This window comes from Eutrema salsugineum, unplaced genomic scaffold (genome assembly GCF_000478725.1).
Source record: "Eutrema salsugineum unplaced genomic scaffold, Eutsalg1_0 scaffold_2, whole genome shotgun sequence".
Lineage (NCBI taxonomy): Eukaryota > Viridiplantae > Streptophyta > Magnoliopsida > Brassicales > Brassicaceae > Eutrema > Eutrema salsugineum.
The window spans coordinates 5,013,084-5,030,552 of NW_006256829.1; the positions used below are offsets into that span (position 1 = coordinate 5,013,084).

At 34.6% G+C, this 17,469-nt stretch overlaps 6 protein-coding genes across 6 annotated transcripts in view; 2 read left to right on the forward strand and 4 right to left on the reverse strand.

Moving 5' to 3' along the window:
- LOC18017963 (peroxidase 56) overlaps positions 1–1,665 on the forward strand; it is a 1,984-nt gene extending 319 nt beyond the window's left edge. Inside the window, exons 2-4 of the mRNA XM_006399972.2 lie at positions 99–284; positions 511–676; positions 1,259–1,665. Coding sequence (XP_006400035.1) covers positions 99–284; positions 511–676; positions 1,259–1,665 — 759 coding nt within the window. The remainder of the gene's footprint in view (positions 1–98; positions 285–510; positions 677–1,258) is intronic.
- A 985-nt stretch (positions 1,666–2,650) lies between these two features.
- LOC18017964 lies at positions 2,651–3,224 on the reverse strand. The gene is given in 2 exon segments (XM_024156597.1): positions 2,651–3,008; positions 3,011–3,224. Coding segments are annotated over 2 exon segments (357 nt in total). The 5' UTR covers positions 3,179–3,224; the 3' UTR covers positions 2,651–2,819.
- A 1,295-nt stretch (positions 3,225–4,519) lies between these two features.
- Positions 4,520–6,005, reverse strand: LOC18017965 (40S ribosomal protein S9-1). The gene is made up of 3 exons (XM_006399974.2): positions 5,886–6,005; positions 5,213–5,594; positions 4,520–4,926 (listed from the first exon to the last, which is right to left on the reverse strand). The coding sequence occupies exons 1-3, from the start codon at positions 5,911–5,913 to the stop codon at positions 4,740–4,742; spliced, it is 597 nt and encodes a 198-aa protein (XP_006400037.1). The 5' UTR covers positions 5,914–6,005; the 3' UTR covers positions 4,520–4,739.
- Positions 6,006–6,919: 914 nt separating this feature from the next.
- Positions 6,920–8,331, reverse strand: LOC18017966 (zinc-finger homeodomain protein 8). The gene has a single exon (XM_006399975.2). The coding sequence runs from the start codon at positions 7,971–7,973 to the stop codon at positions 7,173–7,175; it is 801 nt and encodes a 266-aa protein (XP_006400038.1). The 5' UTR covers positions 7,974–8,331; the 3' UTR covers positions 6,920–7,172.
- Positions 8,332–10,959: 2,628 nt separating this feature from the next.
- LOC18017967 (50S ribosomal protein L27) lies at positions 10,960–12,311 on the reverse strand. The gene is made up of 4 exons (XM_006399976.2): positions 12,163–12,311; positions 11,739–11,846; positions 11,486–11,613; positions 10,960–11,406 (listed from the first exon to the last, which is right to left on the reverse strand). The coding sequence occupies exons 2-4, from the start codon at positions 11,833–11,835 to the stop codon at positions 11,155–11,157; spliced, it is 477 nt and encodes a 158-aa protein (XP_006400039.1). The 5' UTR covers positions 11,836–11,846; positions 12,163–12,311; the 3' UTR covers positions 10,960–11,154.
- Positions 12,312–15,502: 3,191 nt separating this feature from the next.
- LOC18017968 (gibberellin-regulated protein 4) lies at positions 15,503–16,752 on the forward strand. Its single transcript, XM_006399977.2, has 4 exons — positions 15,503–15,709; positions 15,888–15,914; positions 16,001–16,034; positions 16,363–16,752. Exons 1-4 carry the CDS (start codon positions 15,644–15,646, stop codon positions 16,542–16,544), a joined length of 309 nt encoding a protein of 102 aa, XP_006400040.1. The 5' UTR covers positions 15,503–15,643; the 3' UTR covers positions 16,545–16,752.
- Positions 16,753–17,469: the final 717 nt, after the last annotated feature.

Consider the following 17,469-nt stretch of genomic DNA (forward strand, 5'->3'; position numbering starts at 1 on the left):
TGTTTTTTTCTCTTCATCACAAGATTCACAACCCTAATTTCAAATACGTGTTTTTGGTAGTTAATTTATCAGTCTAATGATTGAACCATGATGTTTAGGGATGCGAAGGGTCGGTCTTGCTAGAGCTAAAGAATAAAAAAGACGAGAAGAACGCAGCTCCTAACCTTAGCATTCGAGGGTTTGAGGTCATAGACAATATCAAGGCATCTCTAGAAAAGGAGTGCCCAGGCGTTGTTTCTTGCTCTGATGTATTGGCTCTTGTCGCTAGAGACGCAGTGGTTGCGGTAAGTATAAATTTTAAGTATTAAGGGAGAATAATCTAGTACTATTACGTCGAGTTAACGAGTTCTTTCTTGCACGCTCTCTTTATGTCTATTACAATGTTCACATAGTGATTAGAGACTCTATAAAGTATAAATTATATATCCTAGTGAAATATACGCCAGGCTATTTGCTATATATATTATATATATGGCATGTTTGGATTTTTAACAACCATTATATATTTAGATGAATGGAAGGTCGTGGGGAGTTGAAACGGGACGAAGAGACGGTCGGGTTACAAACATCAATGAGGCCAATTCGAACTTACCATCACCATTCGATAATATCACTAGCCTTATCACCCAGTTTCATTCCAAAGGCCTCGACAAGAAAGACCTCGCCGTGCTTTCAGGTATATATATATAATAGAATCAGAATTATCATAAATTAATTCTAGAACAATGCTTCAAAAAGTATTTGGTATCGGGTTTTTAACCGAGATCTGACCGGAAAATTGCAAAACTAGTCTTAACTCAATTATTTTGACTTTTGACTTCAGAGATTGAAAATTTATCAGACTTTATAAATCAGGTTTTGAATGAAGGCAGAGGAACAAAAAAGACAAATTAATTATTATTATTATTTTGATATCCACAAGTATTGTTAACAATAGACCAAATATAAAAACAAAAAGAGTGCCTGCCGAGGCAATGTTTGATGGAAAAAGAAATATCTATAATTTATCTAGTCCGGCCCTCATTTAATTAAATTTATACGTGATCTGCCCCCATATACAATACGTTCTTTTTATTCATGCTATGCATATAACAAAGGTTTCTAATTTCATTCTCAATTTTCTTATTTTCGCTAATGTCAGACAGTTATGTCTTTTAGAAGATTTAAAGATTAGTCTTGACTTCGGTTAGAATTTTGTTAAAAAATTAGAATAAATAATTCATTCTCAACTTAATTATATGTATTTCATATTTGAAAGGTGGGCACACGGTTGGGATCGGACATTGTCCTCTAATCGCAAACCGGCTCTACAATTTCACTGGAAAAGGAGACAGCGATCCGAACTTAGACTCGGAATACGCAGCCAGGCTCAAACAAAAATGCAAGCCGACTGATACCACGACGGCTCTGGAAATGGATCCAGGGAGCTTCAAAACATTCGATGATAGCTTCTTCAAGCTTGTGTCTAAAAGAAGAGGGTTCTTTCAGTCTGATGCAGCTCTTTTAGACAACCAAGAAACTAAGTCTTATGTTCTCAAGCAAACGAAAAATCATGGCTCTACTTTCTTCGAGGACTTTGGTGTCTCTATGGTGAAGATGGGTCGGATTGGGGTTTTAACGGGTCGGGTCGGGGAAATTCGGAAGAAGTGCACAATGGTTAATTAAGTGGTGATATTCTCGTCTGAAGAATTATGTGTGATGAAATAAATGTATTTCTTTTCTTCTTCTTTTTTGAACTTAAACAAATGTATTTCCAATGGAATATAAAATTGTAAATCTTATTATAATCAAGTTTCTTTCGTCACAAAATTGATATAGAGGCTGTACGTCGTCTTTTAAAAATTAAGAACATATATATTGATAGGGATGTATTTTCTAGCTTTCACTGAAAATCATTCTTCTCAACAAAAAAAAAAATAAAATGCAAGATGTTAAATATACATTGAATTTAAAAATATATAGCGATTGATTAGTATATGTAATAGCTAATGGAAACAAATAAATTACCAAAATCTTCTACAAAGGCTATGATTTGATCACTTATACTTTGCTTATATTTTATATATAATCTTAAATCTTGCTTTTGTTGACATTCATCTTATTTCTTTTTTTTAAAGATTAGTGTTTCTGGAAATTCTATAGATGTAGAAAAACACCCAATATTATATTTTCCGTCTTGTAGTGAACGATGTTCTCTTATATCATCAGTGGCCATTAGCAAACTATAATTAAGTTTTAACTTCTTAAGGAGTACTATAATCTCTAGACTTGTAAATAGCTTTGCATTAGTTGATCATATCTTCAATATATAAGTAAATTTTGAATTTAGGTGACCCTTTAGGCCTTTATTTATATTTTGATTTTATGAAAGGTTAAATCATTTCAAATTGGGCGATGTACACATAGATTTGATAACTACACGCATATATATAGAGAGAAATACATGTAAACAAAAGTCGAGCATAAAGTTTCATGAGCTCATATATACATTCACGGTTTATAACTTTATATACACATGACATTACGACAAGAAAAGGCTTTTTTCTCTAAGAGGATTTCCAGAAACAAAACGAAAACAAAAACAAAAAGCCTAAAGGAAGAAAAACAGAGAAAGTAAAAAGAAAACGCAGAGGACAAATCACCTGCAAGAACAAAAATGATCAACCAAAAACTAAGTTAATAAGCGAATTTAACAATAATAATCCGAGCTCAATACATCATCATATGAATACAGAAATCAAAAGTTTAGCGTAATTTAGAAACAGAGAGAGTGATAGAGAGAGACGATCGAACCTTGATCGATTTAGATCTGGGAATCATCACTGAACAGCGTTAACGGATCTAACTTTTCCACTGAGAGGCGAACACGGCAGATTCGGCCGCGAGATCAGGAACAGATCGAGACGACGTGGAAGAACATATCGCCGATTCTCTGGATTTGCGGCTTTGTCTTCGACGAGAACGCAGAGATCCTCCTCCCTGATCTTCAAAACCTGGCTATGTACTCTTTACCCGTCGTCGCAGTGATCGGAGCAGCTACCCAACGTCCGACGGATCTCGGAGACTCCGTCTCAGCTTCCGATGATCCGCTGCTCTCTGTTTCGAGCTCCTCCACCATCTTCTTAGCGATCGCCTCCATCTCCGGCCAAGTTTCGACTTCTCTTCTCATCGTCATCATCTATAAAACAGAGATTTGGGGATAATTTCGAAATTCGAAATTTGAAAATTTATTGTGAACTGTGAAAGACATGTGAAACGGAGCTTCCTAATTTATATACGGAGCTTAAGTTAACAGGATAAAAAAACGGTTACTGATTGACGTGTCGATATTGATGACGTCACGAGAAATGTTTTACACCATAGAGGTTTTGACACGTGACGAATTAGATGGGCCGGTGGGTTAGAGAAATGGTATGGACCGAATCTCTCTGTGTGTTGTTTGACCGATGAAAATGAGACGTGTGGAAGAAGAGGAAATCGGATCTGAAAACGACCAAATCCGGCGCCGTTTTGTTCGGCATCTTCCAAAAACACTAGTTCGATAACTTACAAAAGATTATTGCCACGTCATTCCCAAAAATCTCTCTTAGATTTTGTTTTCAAGAACGACATTTCATGAGCTCCATATAATTCTATACAGATGGAGGTTATTTCTGATATTTATATTTATTGATAACAGATATTTGTTGTATATCACAGAGTTTAATTGATTTTTATGGTAATCAGATTTCTGTAAAAAAGAAGTCGTTAACAGATCTATGTTGCTTAAATTATAAAAGTAAAGTTGATGTGAAATAGTTTGTTCTTGCTGAGATGGAATCAAACTGGACAGTTTGGAATTTACTATTAAGATTTTGAATTTGTTTACAACATATTTCTAGTAGGTTTGAATACTTTCGTGGCGATAAAAGTTTCATTTTCTTAGTATAATATAGTAACTAGTAGAATTGTAATGGTCGAATGATTGGTAATTTAAAGGTAAGATCATATCCATGGGCAGATATTGAAAGCTATATACTACTAGATTATTGAAATCTAAAAAGACGTTTAAATACGTGTAAAAATGGGATTGATTTGGTTGTCTAATGGCTCCGGTCGGGGGATTAATGATACTACTACTTTTGATTTACGTGTCGGAATAACCGACCGATGCTTGAATCTTAGAAGTATAAAACAAATTATGTGGTATTTAAATTTGTTTTAGTATGGTGAGACGGTTTCCACGTGGTTCGCATGTAACACGTGTGTTAAGGTATACCGATTACCGAGTGTTAGAATTAGAAATCGAGTGGAACTGTGTATCCACGGACAACGATATCACTAACTACAACATTATGAATCATTATGACCAGGTATAATAAACGGGATCCCTATAATAAACTAAGATTTGTTCGAAAATAAATAAATAAATAAAGAAAGATTTGAATAAAAAATTAATGCTTGTCATACAGAGTTTAAGAAATGGGCTTGGTTAGTTTTCTGTATATTATAAGGTCCGTAAGAGACTTTGGGCTTATCGCCAATAAGACTACTTGATATAATGAAAGCTTACGAAATAAGACAACAATTAAAAGAAAATGTGAGAGATAAATAAGCGAGTTGAGCTCAAACAAAATCTTTGGAGAAATATAAAGAAATCATCATAAAACAATCCTTTGAAAAACAAAGAACAAAGTTGCAAGACTACAAAATATCAAAAAGCAGATTGCTTCACAGCTAAAACAGGTGAGAGTTTAGATTTACTCTTCATCATCAGCGTCTGCGTCGCCACCACCAGAGGCTTTCTTGGAGGCAGACTTCTCATTCCTTCTCTTCACTCTACCGGGACGGCCACCACCGAAGGGACTGGTCAAAGCAAAGTCGATGTGCTTCTGTGAATCAAGTCTCACCATGAATGATGGAATGTTCACCAATTGCTTCCCAACCCTAAGAACAACAGTTAAGACAAACCAGGTTAAGTCGATCAGTATTCAAAATTAAATCTTTTAGAGCACACAATGCATATGATTGAGAAAGGCACTACGGTCAATTCATTCATGAAATGGTTATAGACCAAAACAGTACAAAATGTTTGAAGTTATAACTAAGGCTAAGCTCACTCCAGCTTAAGCTAGCTAAACTAGTCTAAATAGTTCTGGCATGCTAATTTTCATTCAAATTCAATAGACATCAAACAAAACCCGACTTGAACACACAAGAAAGAGATTATTACCTGATATGCCTCTGCCTGATGAGGACACGGGAGTGATGGATAGACTTAGCCATACCAGACTTGAAGACAATAGTCTGAAGACGACGCTCAAGGAAATTCTCAACAGTCAAAGCCAAGACGTAATCGAGCTTGTTCTGGCTCTCGTCAAGAAGCCCATAACGGTTCATCCTACGGAGGAGTGCCTCACCTTCAAAGATCCGTTTGGGGTTCTTCTCGTCAAGAGTCAGAAGATCTCTAGCAGCGTTACGGATACGGCTAAGAGCATACTGCACTCTCCAGAGCTCACGCTTGTTACGGAGACCATACTCACCGACGAGTTTCAATTCAGAGTCGAGACGCTCCTTCTCGTATGGACGACGAGGTCCCTTGAAGGTCTTTCCATCTATTCACAACACACATTCAAGCGAATTATTAGCAAATGAGTAAGATCTCTGAGACCAAAATGTGTTGACATATCTGAGATTCGCTCATTACACAAAAACGACTACACAGATACACGAACGGAGGTTCCTAAGCTACAGTTCAACATATTCTAGATGATTCCAAGTATTGAGCATAAAATCAAAATCTCAATCAACTTCCAATGAATCAGCCATTTCAAAGAGAAGCCCCTACGTAGCTCGAATCGACAATGAGCGATAATCTAAACAACAAGAGGAAATGAGAGGCTTACAGTTGCGGTAGTAGCAAACGTGCACCATATCTTCGTCTCCTTAACGATAATCGGCGATCTGGAAAACTAGGGCACGCAGAGAGCTTCCAATGAGACGGCGTTCTTATTAATAGGGTTTCTAAAACCCTAATTATTGTTTCTAGATTGGGCCTTTCCGAGTATCTGGGCCCGTTTATTTCGCTTTGGGCTCAGAATTATTTTCTTTTTCTTTTCTTTTCTGGCACTAAGATTTCATTTTTTTTTTTTTTGAACATCAGATTTAATTGTTAACTTTGAAGTTTGAACAACGATAAATCTCCAAAGAATGTGTCATTTACCAGTCTTGCCTTAAAAGAATAGCACGAATATTTTTAAGTAAGCAGTGTCTCGAATAAATATATCTTAGCATCTAATCTAATACCCAAGAGTTTTACTCTAGCAGCGAAGTTACACGGAGATATATAGATAAAACAAATGAACCCTTGTGACTAACTTATTGAACCAATCAAATCCGAAAAAGTCGATTTGTAAACCAAATCATATGCCTTGTGAATGTCTTGGCATAATCTTTAAAAGCCCATTATTTTCGATCAGCCCTAGAAGACAAACCTGATCAATACACAAACTTTTAGAATGATCGTACCTAAGATTAAGAATGTCATTTAAAATAATTTTTAAAATTTCTATCCAAGTCAGAAACAAAAAACTAATAATTGCGAGGTGTTTTTAGATGTTTTAACAGACTTGCCTTAAAAGAGCAGCAAGAATATTTTTTAAGTGATTAGTGTCTCCAATAATTTTAACTGGGTGCCTAATCTTACCAACTCCTAATCATTTTGGATAATCACATTCTAACATCTAAATACGGTAGTTGACTGCTAGGATTGTAGGATCGAAGATAACTAACTATACCTGTCTTAATTTTTTAGTTTTTGTATATACTAAGTACTAAACCATTTAGTAAACATAATAAACAATATAGCAGCACAAGTGTTACTAACAACTCTTCACTATATAAAGACATTTATACTCCTAGACTAAGTATTCAAAAAGTGTTTCACGGATTTCACTTTGTTATTAAAATTTGGAGGGGTTAGTTCTTATCTTTCTCGTACTACACCTCAAATCACCTCTCTAACCAAAGATAAACAACTAGTTAAAAAAGCAAAAGACATCTTAAACAGAATAGAAAAGATTTGACCCGTTGACTAAAAATAAAAAATCGTAGAACACAAGAAGAAAAAAAGAAAAAAGAAAGAGAATTAGCGTCAAAACGACACGGTTTAACGTCAATTTCATAAATTCTCTTCACAACGTCGAAGAAAACGACACATTCGTCGGAACACTCTCACCACCGTCTCCTCCTCCTCCTACTCCGCCGTTAGCTCTTCTAGCTCCACCGCGTCCAGAGATCTTGTTGTTATGCATCCACACTTTGAAAACGCTTCTCTCAACTCCGATCTCCCGACAAAACTCCCTAACCGCCACGTCATCGGCTTTCGGCATCCTCCACCCAACTCTCTCCGAGAACTCGAACATCTTCTCCTTCTGAAACTGACTAAACTTCGTCCTAAACCGTTTCCTCGACATCGGAACCGCCGTGGCTCCTCCCGAGAGCGCGAGGAGCATGTAAGAAGACGAGATCGGCGGCGGAGAAGCAGAATCGTCCTCGTCTGGGCTACGAATCCCCAGCGACGGAGGCGGCGGCGGAGGAAGCTGGTGACGGTTATGAGGACGGAACTCGATCGCCGGGACGATGGCGGAAACAGAGGATGGATCTTCTTCACGGCGGTGGAAGTTACGGTGGCAACCGCAGGCGGCGCATGTTAGTGAAGCGGGGTCGTTCGAGTTAAACGACAGAGACGGCATAAACTCGCCGCAACCGTCTAAAGCGTGACCGCCGATTCCGGCGGCGTGGTTCTTTAGGCATTCTTTGTAAGTAGCAACCGCAACCGCTTCAGACGCGAGATGATGATGGTAGTGGTGGCAGCGTTTGCCGTTTGAGAATGAAATAGGCTTCGCCGGCTGGATCCGGGTCGGAGCTTCGATTTCGGGTTTTCGCGAATCGAAGTCGGATACTGTAGTAGTTGTAGTAGCTATTACATCCATGACTTCAAAAACATTTATGGTTTCCACACACAAAAAAAAATCTCTTTCTCTTGTAAAGTTGAGATATTTGAGTTTAGGGATGGTTTATTGCTAATTGGATAGAAAATACGACTAACAAGAAAAAAACTTATTAAAAAAAACAATGGGTTTCTAAATATGGGAGAAGAAGAAGAAGAAGGGTTGAGAAGTGAAGGTAAGATAAAGGTTACACTAAACGAAACTGTTTTTTAATTGTAAAGTCGAAATCTTTGGGAATTTGGGTTAGCTGTGTGGACAGACATAAGATCAGAAAGCGAAATTGTTAAAAATATGTATTATATTACTCTACTACCATGGAGGAAGAAGAGATGAGAAGTTGAACACTGTTGATAATGAGAAATCCAAGTTGTGTGGTTGAGATTCATAATCATTATGGGACTTTTTTTTTTTTTGCTTTGGCGAAAATAATTTAACCATGGTTTGTTGACCCCACCCTAGGGTTAATATTTAAGTTAAGTGTAATAAATATAGGCTAATAAATAGGGTTCATAGAACAGCATCTAATGTGAGTCATGTCTTTTTCTTTTTGCTAAGTTTGTATGTCCATGACGTTGACGACTAATTAATATATACTCAAATTTATAACAATACATTATTCATCTTTTTATGTTACCTTTCAATTAGTATTATATTATATTTCTTAATAAGCTTAAAAATACGTGCTTTTTGTGACAAAATCATAAGCTAAGGTTTATTAATTCGTGATACTAATTAACTGATGCCAAAGAACTAAACATTAATGTTTATTTATCCAAAATGTTCTAAATTCGGTCGTCCCTAGTTATGCAAATGATTTGTCTTCGATATTTTGTGTGAAAATGTTTTTTTGTTTAAGTATCCATGTTGACTGTTGTCCTTATGTAGAGAGGATCAGAGGACGGCCACAAAACAAGTATGTGTTTAATGGATTAAAGGTATTAAGACTTTGTTAAGACTTTGTCTTTTTGGTAGCCAAGCTTGTATAGCTAACTAGCTAACTGTGCTTATAAACGAGCACTCTTTGTATAGCAAGGTTAATCGCTTAATACTAATACTATCGTTCATTTTTATTACTCTTCATAAATTTTCTGTTATTCGAGTGTACGATTCATCTTGTGTGTCTTCACGTCCGTCCTAAATGACACGACCAGTGGTGAAGCAACGACGTCGTTCATCTCAAACTTCTTAATTCGTTGAAAATGTCTTTAGTTAGAGGCGTAGATCAAAATAACCAAATTTATGTAGTTAGCATTTAGTTAAAACTGTAAATTGCATATATAAATTCCACATTCCACCATATGTCCATAGGCGAATTACCAATAGCTGAATAAGTAATTCATGGCAAAAGCTCTCAGATAAGTAATCGCTTGTGATGATTTTTTCAAAAAAAAAAAAAGAATCGCTAGTGACTAGTGGTGTATTCGTAAATAATTAACAACTCCAACCATTTCCTCTCCTTGAGGTAAAAAGATATGAGTTTGTCCTAACTCCTAAAGTCCTAACATCAAAGAGCTTACAGTCTGATCCATATCTTGCCAAATGGCCTCGCCTAATCGAATCATGTTTATTTATATTAAGATCCAAGAGACCAAGACCATTTGCTACTTCTCTAATATTTAAACAACTGCATCATTAATTTATTACTTAATTAAATTCAAAGAATTTGAATGTCGGTATATATTACGACTTGCACGACTTAGGGGAACCAAAGGGAACCACCGTATCAACATTGTATTCAAATGTATATGATTTTTTTTTTAATACATAAATTTAGATATCAGTACCTTAATTATACCCTCATTAACGATTGTCTTAAGATTTCGCAGAGCACGATATATATTAATATTTACTAAATAAGTTATAAGGTTCCATACTCTTTGGTTAGGAAGAACAAGGCAAACCGACACTAAATAAGATGGATGCCAAATAACATGGATAATATTCGTTTTTTATTTCAGGATATAATTTTCTCACGCAATTATTTGGTCCACCCGCAAAAATTATAAGTGTGATATCTTTATATTAGATCTCAATATATATCCGACGTTATAAAATAAAGTATATGTACTATGAATGTGCGCAAATGCAATTGGAAGGATGTATCATATACGATGAACGTATGGGTGGTTAGTAAGTTATTAATTTGGACTACTCTTCATATATGTTTCTTTTTTTTTGTGGGGGGGGGGGAGTATTATTTTCCCTCAAGTTTATACTATGGTTTGCATTTGCAATAATGAAAATGTAAAATAGAAGAGAAAATAATTCAAAAACATATTTTGATGTGCGTGACAACTTGAGAAGAAATGGAGGAAACTGCTTTAATGAGCAAAACAAGTTGACTCTTAATTTCACATTATGCCGAAAACAAAGCTGACTCGTCATACTCATTTATGATTACTACTCCGTATTAAAATTTTGAAAGCGATCAGATATATACTTTGGGCCCTATACACTTTATATTGAAAAGTTGAATTAGCGGTAAAATAGTTGAATAATTCAAATAGTTGATATTAATTTCTTATTCAGTCTAACGTATACGGTCGCGTTATACTGCAAAAGAAGATGGGAATTTTTTGGAAATAAGATGTTTTTTGTTTGTTTGGCATCAATAAGATGATTTCTTTTCACCCGGCGCAACTAGTTATTTACGATAATGTCTTTTTTTTTTTTTAAATAACAGATTTCATGACAGAAGAATTTTTTTTATTATTGTCTCATCACCTTTAGAGAATGTATCATTTTTTTGTAGTGAAATAGAGACTACGGTCTGAAACTCTCGAAGTTGTGGAAACGTCATATACAAGAGCCTGATTGCTTAAAACGGCGGCCCATTTTTTTAATGGGTTTATAATGAGCCCGAAAAATCAAGAATACATTCTGAGGATTTCGACCCAAAATTTTCGAGTGAGGATTGTGCACAAATACGAGAGAAATAAAGGATTTGATTGAATTATTTCACAAAAAAGGTTGATAATCTTTTGAACAATTGAGCTTATCTCCTCACTTAATCAGTATTCAGATTTCAGACAAAGACTAAAGCGAGAAACAAAAAACGGTGGCAAATGTTATTAAATTATTAGCCATCTAATATACCATCGTCTTTTAGCCAAGAGATGGTATAATCTAGGCACCTTTAGATTGTTTGAATCAATGTGTGTGTTCACGAAGACGAAGCTATCTCCATCTTACTTGACTTGGCTGCTACTGCTGCTTTAGTGTAGATAGGGTGAAGAACATGACCTCCCTTTGGATCAACATGAATCCATTTGCGTCCAGTTATCTTGTCTTTCTCGAACCTGACTCGTCCTTCCTTCAATGCAAACAGAGTATGGTCCTTGCCGATCCCGACATAGTCTCCAGGATGAAACCGAGTTCCACGTTGACGTACTATTATGTTTCCCGGTATCACATTCTGCAAAAATCATACACACACAGACACTAAGATTGATCTGATTCTCTGAATCCTAATTCACTCTTCTTTCTTTTCTTACCTCTCCTCCGAATTTCTTGACGCCAAGATTCTTGGGTTTAGAGTCACGACCATTCTTTGTGGAACCAGCAGTTTTCTTTGTAGCCCAACGCTTTAAGACCAAACTCAACCCACTTCTTGAAGAACCATCTAAAACATGACATACAAGAACAACACAAATGAGTTAACCAGAGAAAGATCATCAAATACACACAGAGATTACGAAAACCGCTTTCTTTAGCATTCTCAAAAGAACAGATTGATAGGTATATTACCGGAAATGCCACTGCCAGTGTAAAGAGGAACCTCGGTGATTAGTTCTTTCAAGCTAACTCTTCTGCATATGGATGCTGCTGAGTTTAAGAAATTCATTTTCCCAAAATCTGCAAGTAACAAAGAGCAACCCTTATAAATATAGAAAACACAGATGGTCGAAATCACAAAACAGAACATGTTGGCTTTGTGTTCAACAATCAATAACTGATCAAACAAAAAAAAAAACTATTATATCTCAGATTCGATTTTACTAAAGATTCTGAGTCAGTAAACCTATCGAATCCCTAATTTCCAAATCAAATCCGCGATTTTCCAACATGAGTAATATGACATTGTTAAAGAAAACTTAATCCGCCGATTTCTCCAGCTCAGACGGAATCGAAACTTTCGAATAATGTGGTAGCAATAAAGGAAGATACTTACCGGAAATTTTCGACCCCGGTGGATTAAGGACTGATGACCGGAGCCGGTGACGGAAGAGCGATTAACAACTCCAAAACCCTATTTGCCGTGCGTGTGTCAACTATGCGCACAAGGGTCTTCACTTTTCTGGGTTTTACATTATGACCCCTAAATTTCCATTTTTATTAAATTGAACTTATTATTCTCAAGGTCACAATTTGAATTTGCCTAGCCATTTGTGATGATTCTATACTTGCATAAGTTGCTTTGACCAAACGAACAATAAAGCATAAGTTGCACATTGTTACACACTATATTTCATAGTTAAGGAAGAATAGTGGTAGTTTAACAAAATTGCCAGAGAAAACATTGAATCGGATCCGTTCAAATATCGGTTTTAGAAAAGAGAACCCAAATCTAGCCTAAGTATACAAATATTTCGAATGTCTTCTACAAGTAGAACAAGTTTGACATGATCACTATCTACTATTTCTTGTTATATTACTAAAGTTACTAACAAAATGTTATATTTTCTTATTCGATACGCATGTGTTTGAACAACTTGACATGATCTTATATGCTTTTTTAGACAATAATCAATATCCATGTGATCTATCACATGCTTTTAAATCTTTTTATACAAATATTTTGAAATTATTTTTCAATGTTTTTGTTTTAAAAGGGTCCTACGGTCCGTGCTTTGCGGTGCCGTACCCCGACCCTACAAATTTCTTATCTTAATTACCCTTGTATTAAATCTTGTATCCTACCAATTATTTTATAAATAAACCCTATATAAATATAGCTCAAATGGATAATTCAATCAAATATGTCTTCCATGTTATATACATTACTTGTATTTACTAGGGAACCGAACCTAAATTATACTGAACAATATTTAAAAACAAATAAATATTTTTTTTGCTCAACAATTAAAACCATTTTGAAACAGAGAAAAACCTTTTTATATTTTCTAATAAACTGAAATCCAACGAAGTCATTCCGTCAATTGATTTGGTTCCACTTTTATAGTTGAATGCCAATGAGATATGGCAAAAAATGCATTACCTTCTTTGTTCACGTCTCATTCAATATATATTTATCCTTATTTTCGGTAAAGTTTTTGACTTTATATGTTGTTAGAGGAGATAATATTTCTTAAAATCCAAAAATATCCCAATGTTCCCTCATTTTCTCCGAGCAGAGTCACTCATGCAATAATTTGATGAGCATGTGGAACTGGGTAACTGCACATGCCTTCTCTTTCTCACTCATCTTTTTTTTTATTTTTTCAAACTTTCCCGTTAAATCAACTTTATATGATTTCATACGCAGTACACAAGTTGGGATGATTATGCAACTATATCTGTGTGTAACTGTTTAAATACGTATCAATTTTCTTTTTATCAGTGGTCTCATTCTCGATCTGATATATCTACTTCTGGAAGTGGAAGTGGAAGTAGCTGTATTTTAAGTGTGTGAATGGTGACTCTTTTTGTGCGGTTTTCAAGTGCGGTTTTGGAAAACCGCATATATGTTACCAATCAACATTCTTTTAAGAAGTTTTGCGTTTTTCCAAAAAGTAAAAAATACTGTTTGCGTTTTTTCAAATGGTCATAGACCGCACTTATAAACCGCATATACTGTTTGCGTTTTTTCAAGTGCGGTTTTGTTTTTAACTATTTTCTAAAATAACAAGAATAAAGCTTTCCAATTTTAAATCAACTATTCACAAAATTTATGTGTTCGTTTAATATTTATTTTTCTATGTTGAGATAATTAAATTGGACAACAAAATATATACTAATTTTTTTTTACTTTTTAAGCTAAATACTGATTTTTTGTCAAAATTAAACTTTATTTTATTTTAAATAAATTTAGTATTTGAAGTTAATAAAGTTAACAAAAAAATTGAAAACTATGGAGAAAATCATGAAATTAATTAAATGGATCAATACAGTTTTTAAAAAAATATGTTTAGACAATTTCTGATTTATAATTTTACTAATATTTTTAATATATTTGTTTCTAAAATATCTATTATATTACATATATGTTATTTTTCACTAATTAAATAGCATTTTGCACTATTTATTTTGTATTAAACGCACCTATCTTTTAAATAGTTTTTTTGCGTACTATCGCGGTTGTTCCTGCACATATCGCAATTGAATTTTTTCTATATGTATCGCAGTTGAATTTTTCGTACACGTACCGCAGTTGAATTTTCCTGCACATACCGCAGTTAAAGTCTCTCGCACATACCGCAGTTAAAGTCTCCCACACGTACCACAGTTAAACCGTACTGCACTTTAAAACCGCTTTCTCCCGTATAATTAAATACGCTGTAACCATTCGAACCCTAAAAGTTTTGTAATATCCCATATCAGTTGTAAGAAAACAAATATTATAATCTAAATCTGCGGTTATATATCTAGGTCATAACTTTGCAAGAATATTTATCTGCTACTATTTCACATCAACGCGAATTTGTTAATACGTAGATTTGATTATTGCTTGACAAAGAAAAATAAAAAGATAGAAGTATGATTAACTGAATTGTGACACACACCAACAAAGAAAGATTTGATGATTGAAAGCTATGAAGCAATCAACCTGAAAAACCCTGATTATAACAGCGGATCTAGATCTGACTTTCTTTGAAGAACAACAGAAGAATATATCACTAAAATTAATAGCATTAATTAAAAGTAAAACCAAGGAAATTATCTTGACTATATTCTATATTTTGAGTTAATTAATCATGATCCGTCAACAAGCAATGATAAAAATTATTAAAGATTGTGATTACAATTTATAGTTGGGACCGTTGGTCAGATCTAACTCCCGTCTCCTTCTTCAATGCACCGTCCCTTTTTCTTTTTCTTTTTAAATAATAACGTTATTCATTTTTGTAACTACAATAATATATCTTTTATACTTATTTTTTGTTAACATAATCTTTTGTAATGGTTAAAACTTAAAAGCGTCTACATTGCATCTCTTCTCTTCAATCAAAACCACAAATGCAAACATCGTATGAGACCAAAATGAACTGATTTTGTATTTCTTGACAATTTTTCACAGCCCCATGAAAAATAAGGCTCTGATAAATAAGACGGAGTAAAACAAGTTAATATGGGACCTACTATAATTGGAGTTTTTTTTGTTGGTTCTCAAATGTTGAACCACGTGCAAACCATTTAACCACAGTTACCAACAGCAACTAGCAACTAATAACATAAGGATTTTTAAAAGGAGACGTACGTGGCAGTATGTAATTGGAGGACTACGGTAAAAACGATATATATCGCCGCATGCAATAATCAATAAGTAGCAGCTGAGTGTATATATACCTGATATGCAACATCACAGGGTCCTCAACCAAAACTCCTCTCTCAGTACACTTATTTAGAAAGCTCAAACAAAAAAGAGACCAAAACCAGTTTGAGAGATTTAGAGGAGTGTTTGGGTCTTTGGGTAATAATATCATAAACAGAAAATGGCTAAGTCATATGGAGCTCTCTTCCTCTTGGCTCTCGTTGTCTTCTCCATTTTTCAAACCATGGTAACATCTAATATTTTCTTCTCACAATGTTTCCTCTTTAAAACAAAAATTATTTGAATGTTCCTTTTTAACAAAATATATGAGACAAATGTGATTCTATCATTGTATTTTTTACTGTAAGTTTAAAAAAAAAAAAGAAATTAAATGTACTCGTACTCTTTTTTTTTTTTTTTTGAAGGTTACGGCCTCAAGAGGATCTCAAGGGGTAAGTTTTATTATTTTAAAAAATGCCTTTTTTCTGGTAGTGTTTTGTTAGTTACTAATGATCTTGTTACTCTTTGGTTAATTCAGAAACGTTATGGACCAGGAAGCCTGAAACGCTCCCGTAAGTAATTTCCTTCATAGTTATTCTGAAACAAAATTATTTTAGTTTTAATTCCATAAATTTGTTGAACAATTTGAAAGTGGAGTGTTGGTCAGATCTGTAGACTCTCAATAATTTAGATATTGACACCTTTTACACTGAACAATGGCGCAAGAGTCAAAGCAACCCACTGTACTGGGGACAAAAAAAACGGTCGAAAAGACATGAACATGTTACTGCTTTTTGTTTTTTCATCATTTTATGTTTCTTTTCACTAGATTCAGTTATTTTATTTTATTGTTTATAAATATCGGCTGATTTTTAAACATTGTTTGAATGAAATGACCAGAATGTCCCAGCGAATGCAATAGGAGGTGTAGTCAGACACAGTACCACAACGCGTGCATTTTGTTCTGCAACAAATGCTGCAGAAAGTGTTTGTGTGTGCCTCCGGGGTATTATGGGAACAAACAAGTTTGCTCTTGCTACAACAACTGGAAAACTCAACAAGGTGGACCAAAATGCCCTTGAAATCCCCCCTCCCTCAGCTTACCTACTATCCTTCGTCTTTATAATAAACAAATTTCGATGATAATTATATTTTCAGTTTTAATCTGATCAATGTTTTTCTCTACTTGTTTTATCTATTTTATTCCTAATTTTGTAATGTTATGTCACTCCTTTGGGATTTTATCTCAAATCCTTTAAAAAAAATTGAGAGTGGCCTGGCCTATGAATTGATGAGATTTTCATTAAAATTCTGTGTTTGTGAATACTTATTCGAATAATGTAGAAAAGAAGCTGAACGGAAAAAAAAAGGATGAAGCGAGACGTAGTTAGAAATGGCCCTCTTAGCCCAACTATAAAAAGCCCATTATTGATTTCCACTTAGAAAAATCATGAAAAGCCCATTATTAAATTTCTACGTTTTTTATTTTTGTTTTTTACCAAATCACGTGTGCTACGCGGTTGCGTTTGACGCTATCTTTTCATGTGCTCCATGACGAGAAGCGGGCTGGCAGAGGGAATCGTGGCGTTAGTCCCAATAAATTACGACAATGATGTTTTACAATCGCTGCGTTCACAAGAACCACACACTGTTTTTATCAGATCAGATCATGACCACACGTTTCAATAAAATGCATAAAAATAGGATTTAAAAAAAAACAGCAGGTAGGCTTATTGACTTATTGTACGGTTTCAATGTCTGGTATATAACTGTTTAATAGTATGTGAAATTAATGATAAAAGTGTTCTAATCTAACATATGTAAGTTCACATGTGGCCGTTTTCGCATTTCTATAAACCATTTTATATGATCCACCACACTTTTACCATCATATTGATTAGTGGTTTTGTTTTGAGTAGCTTTTATCGCAGAACAATTAGTATATAACATATTCTACATATTAGTAAATTTGTAGAATACACTTTCTACTATTTTGTAGAACATTTA

Excerpts from the sequence above, each read along its gene's own strand:
- LOC18017965 (XM_006399974.2), bottom strand. The coding sequence starts at position 5,913 with ATGGTGCACGTTTGCTACTACCGCAACT. Across the intron at positions 5,595-5,885 it reads CGTTTGCTACTACCGCAACT|ATGGAAAGACCTTCAAGGGA; the intron begins GTAAGCCTCTCA and ends TGTTGTGAATAG. Across the intron at positions 4,927-5,212 it reads ATCAGGCAGAGGCATATCAG|GGTTGGGAAGCAATTGGTGA; the intron begins GTAATAATCTCT and ends TGTTGTTCTTAG.
- LOC18017966 (XM_006399975.2), bottom strand. The coding sequence starts at position 7,973 with ATGGATGTAATAGCTACTACAACTACTACAGTATCCGACTTCGATTCG.
- LOC18017967 (XM_006399976.2), bottom strand. The coding sequence starts at position 11,835 with ATGAATTTCTTAAACTCAGCAGCATCCATATGCAGAAGAGTTAGCTTG. Across the intron at positions 11,614-11,738 it reads CACTGGCAGTGGCATTTCCG|ATGGTTCTTCAAGAAGTGGG; the intron begins GTAATATACCTA and ends GTCATGTTTTAG. Across the intron at positions 11,407-11,485 it reads TCAAGAAATTCGGAGGAGAG|AATGTGATACCGGGAAACAT; the intron begins GTAAGAAAAGAA and ends TGATTTTTGCAG.
- LOC18017968 (XM_006399977.2), top strand. The coding sequence starts at position 15,644 with ATGGCTAAGTCATATGGAGCTCTCTTCCTCTTGGCTCTCGTTGTCTTC. Across the intron at positions 15,710-15,887 it reads TCTCCATTTTTCAAACCATG|GTTACGGCCTCAAGAGGATC; the intron begins GTAACATCTAAT and ends TTTTTTTTGAAG. Across the intron at positions 16,035-16,362 it reads AGGAAGCCTGAAACGCTCCC|AATGTCCCAGCGAATGCAAT; the intron begins GTAAGTAATTTC and ends TGAAATGACCAG.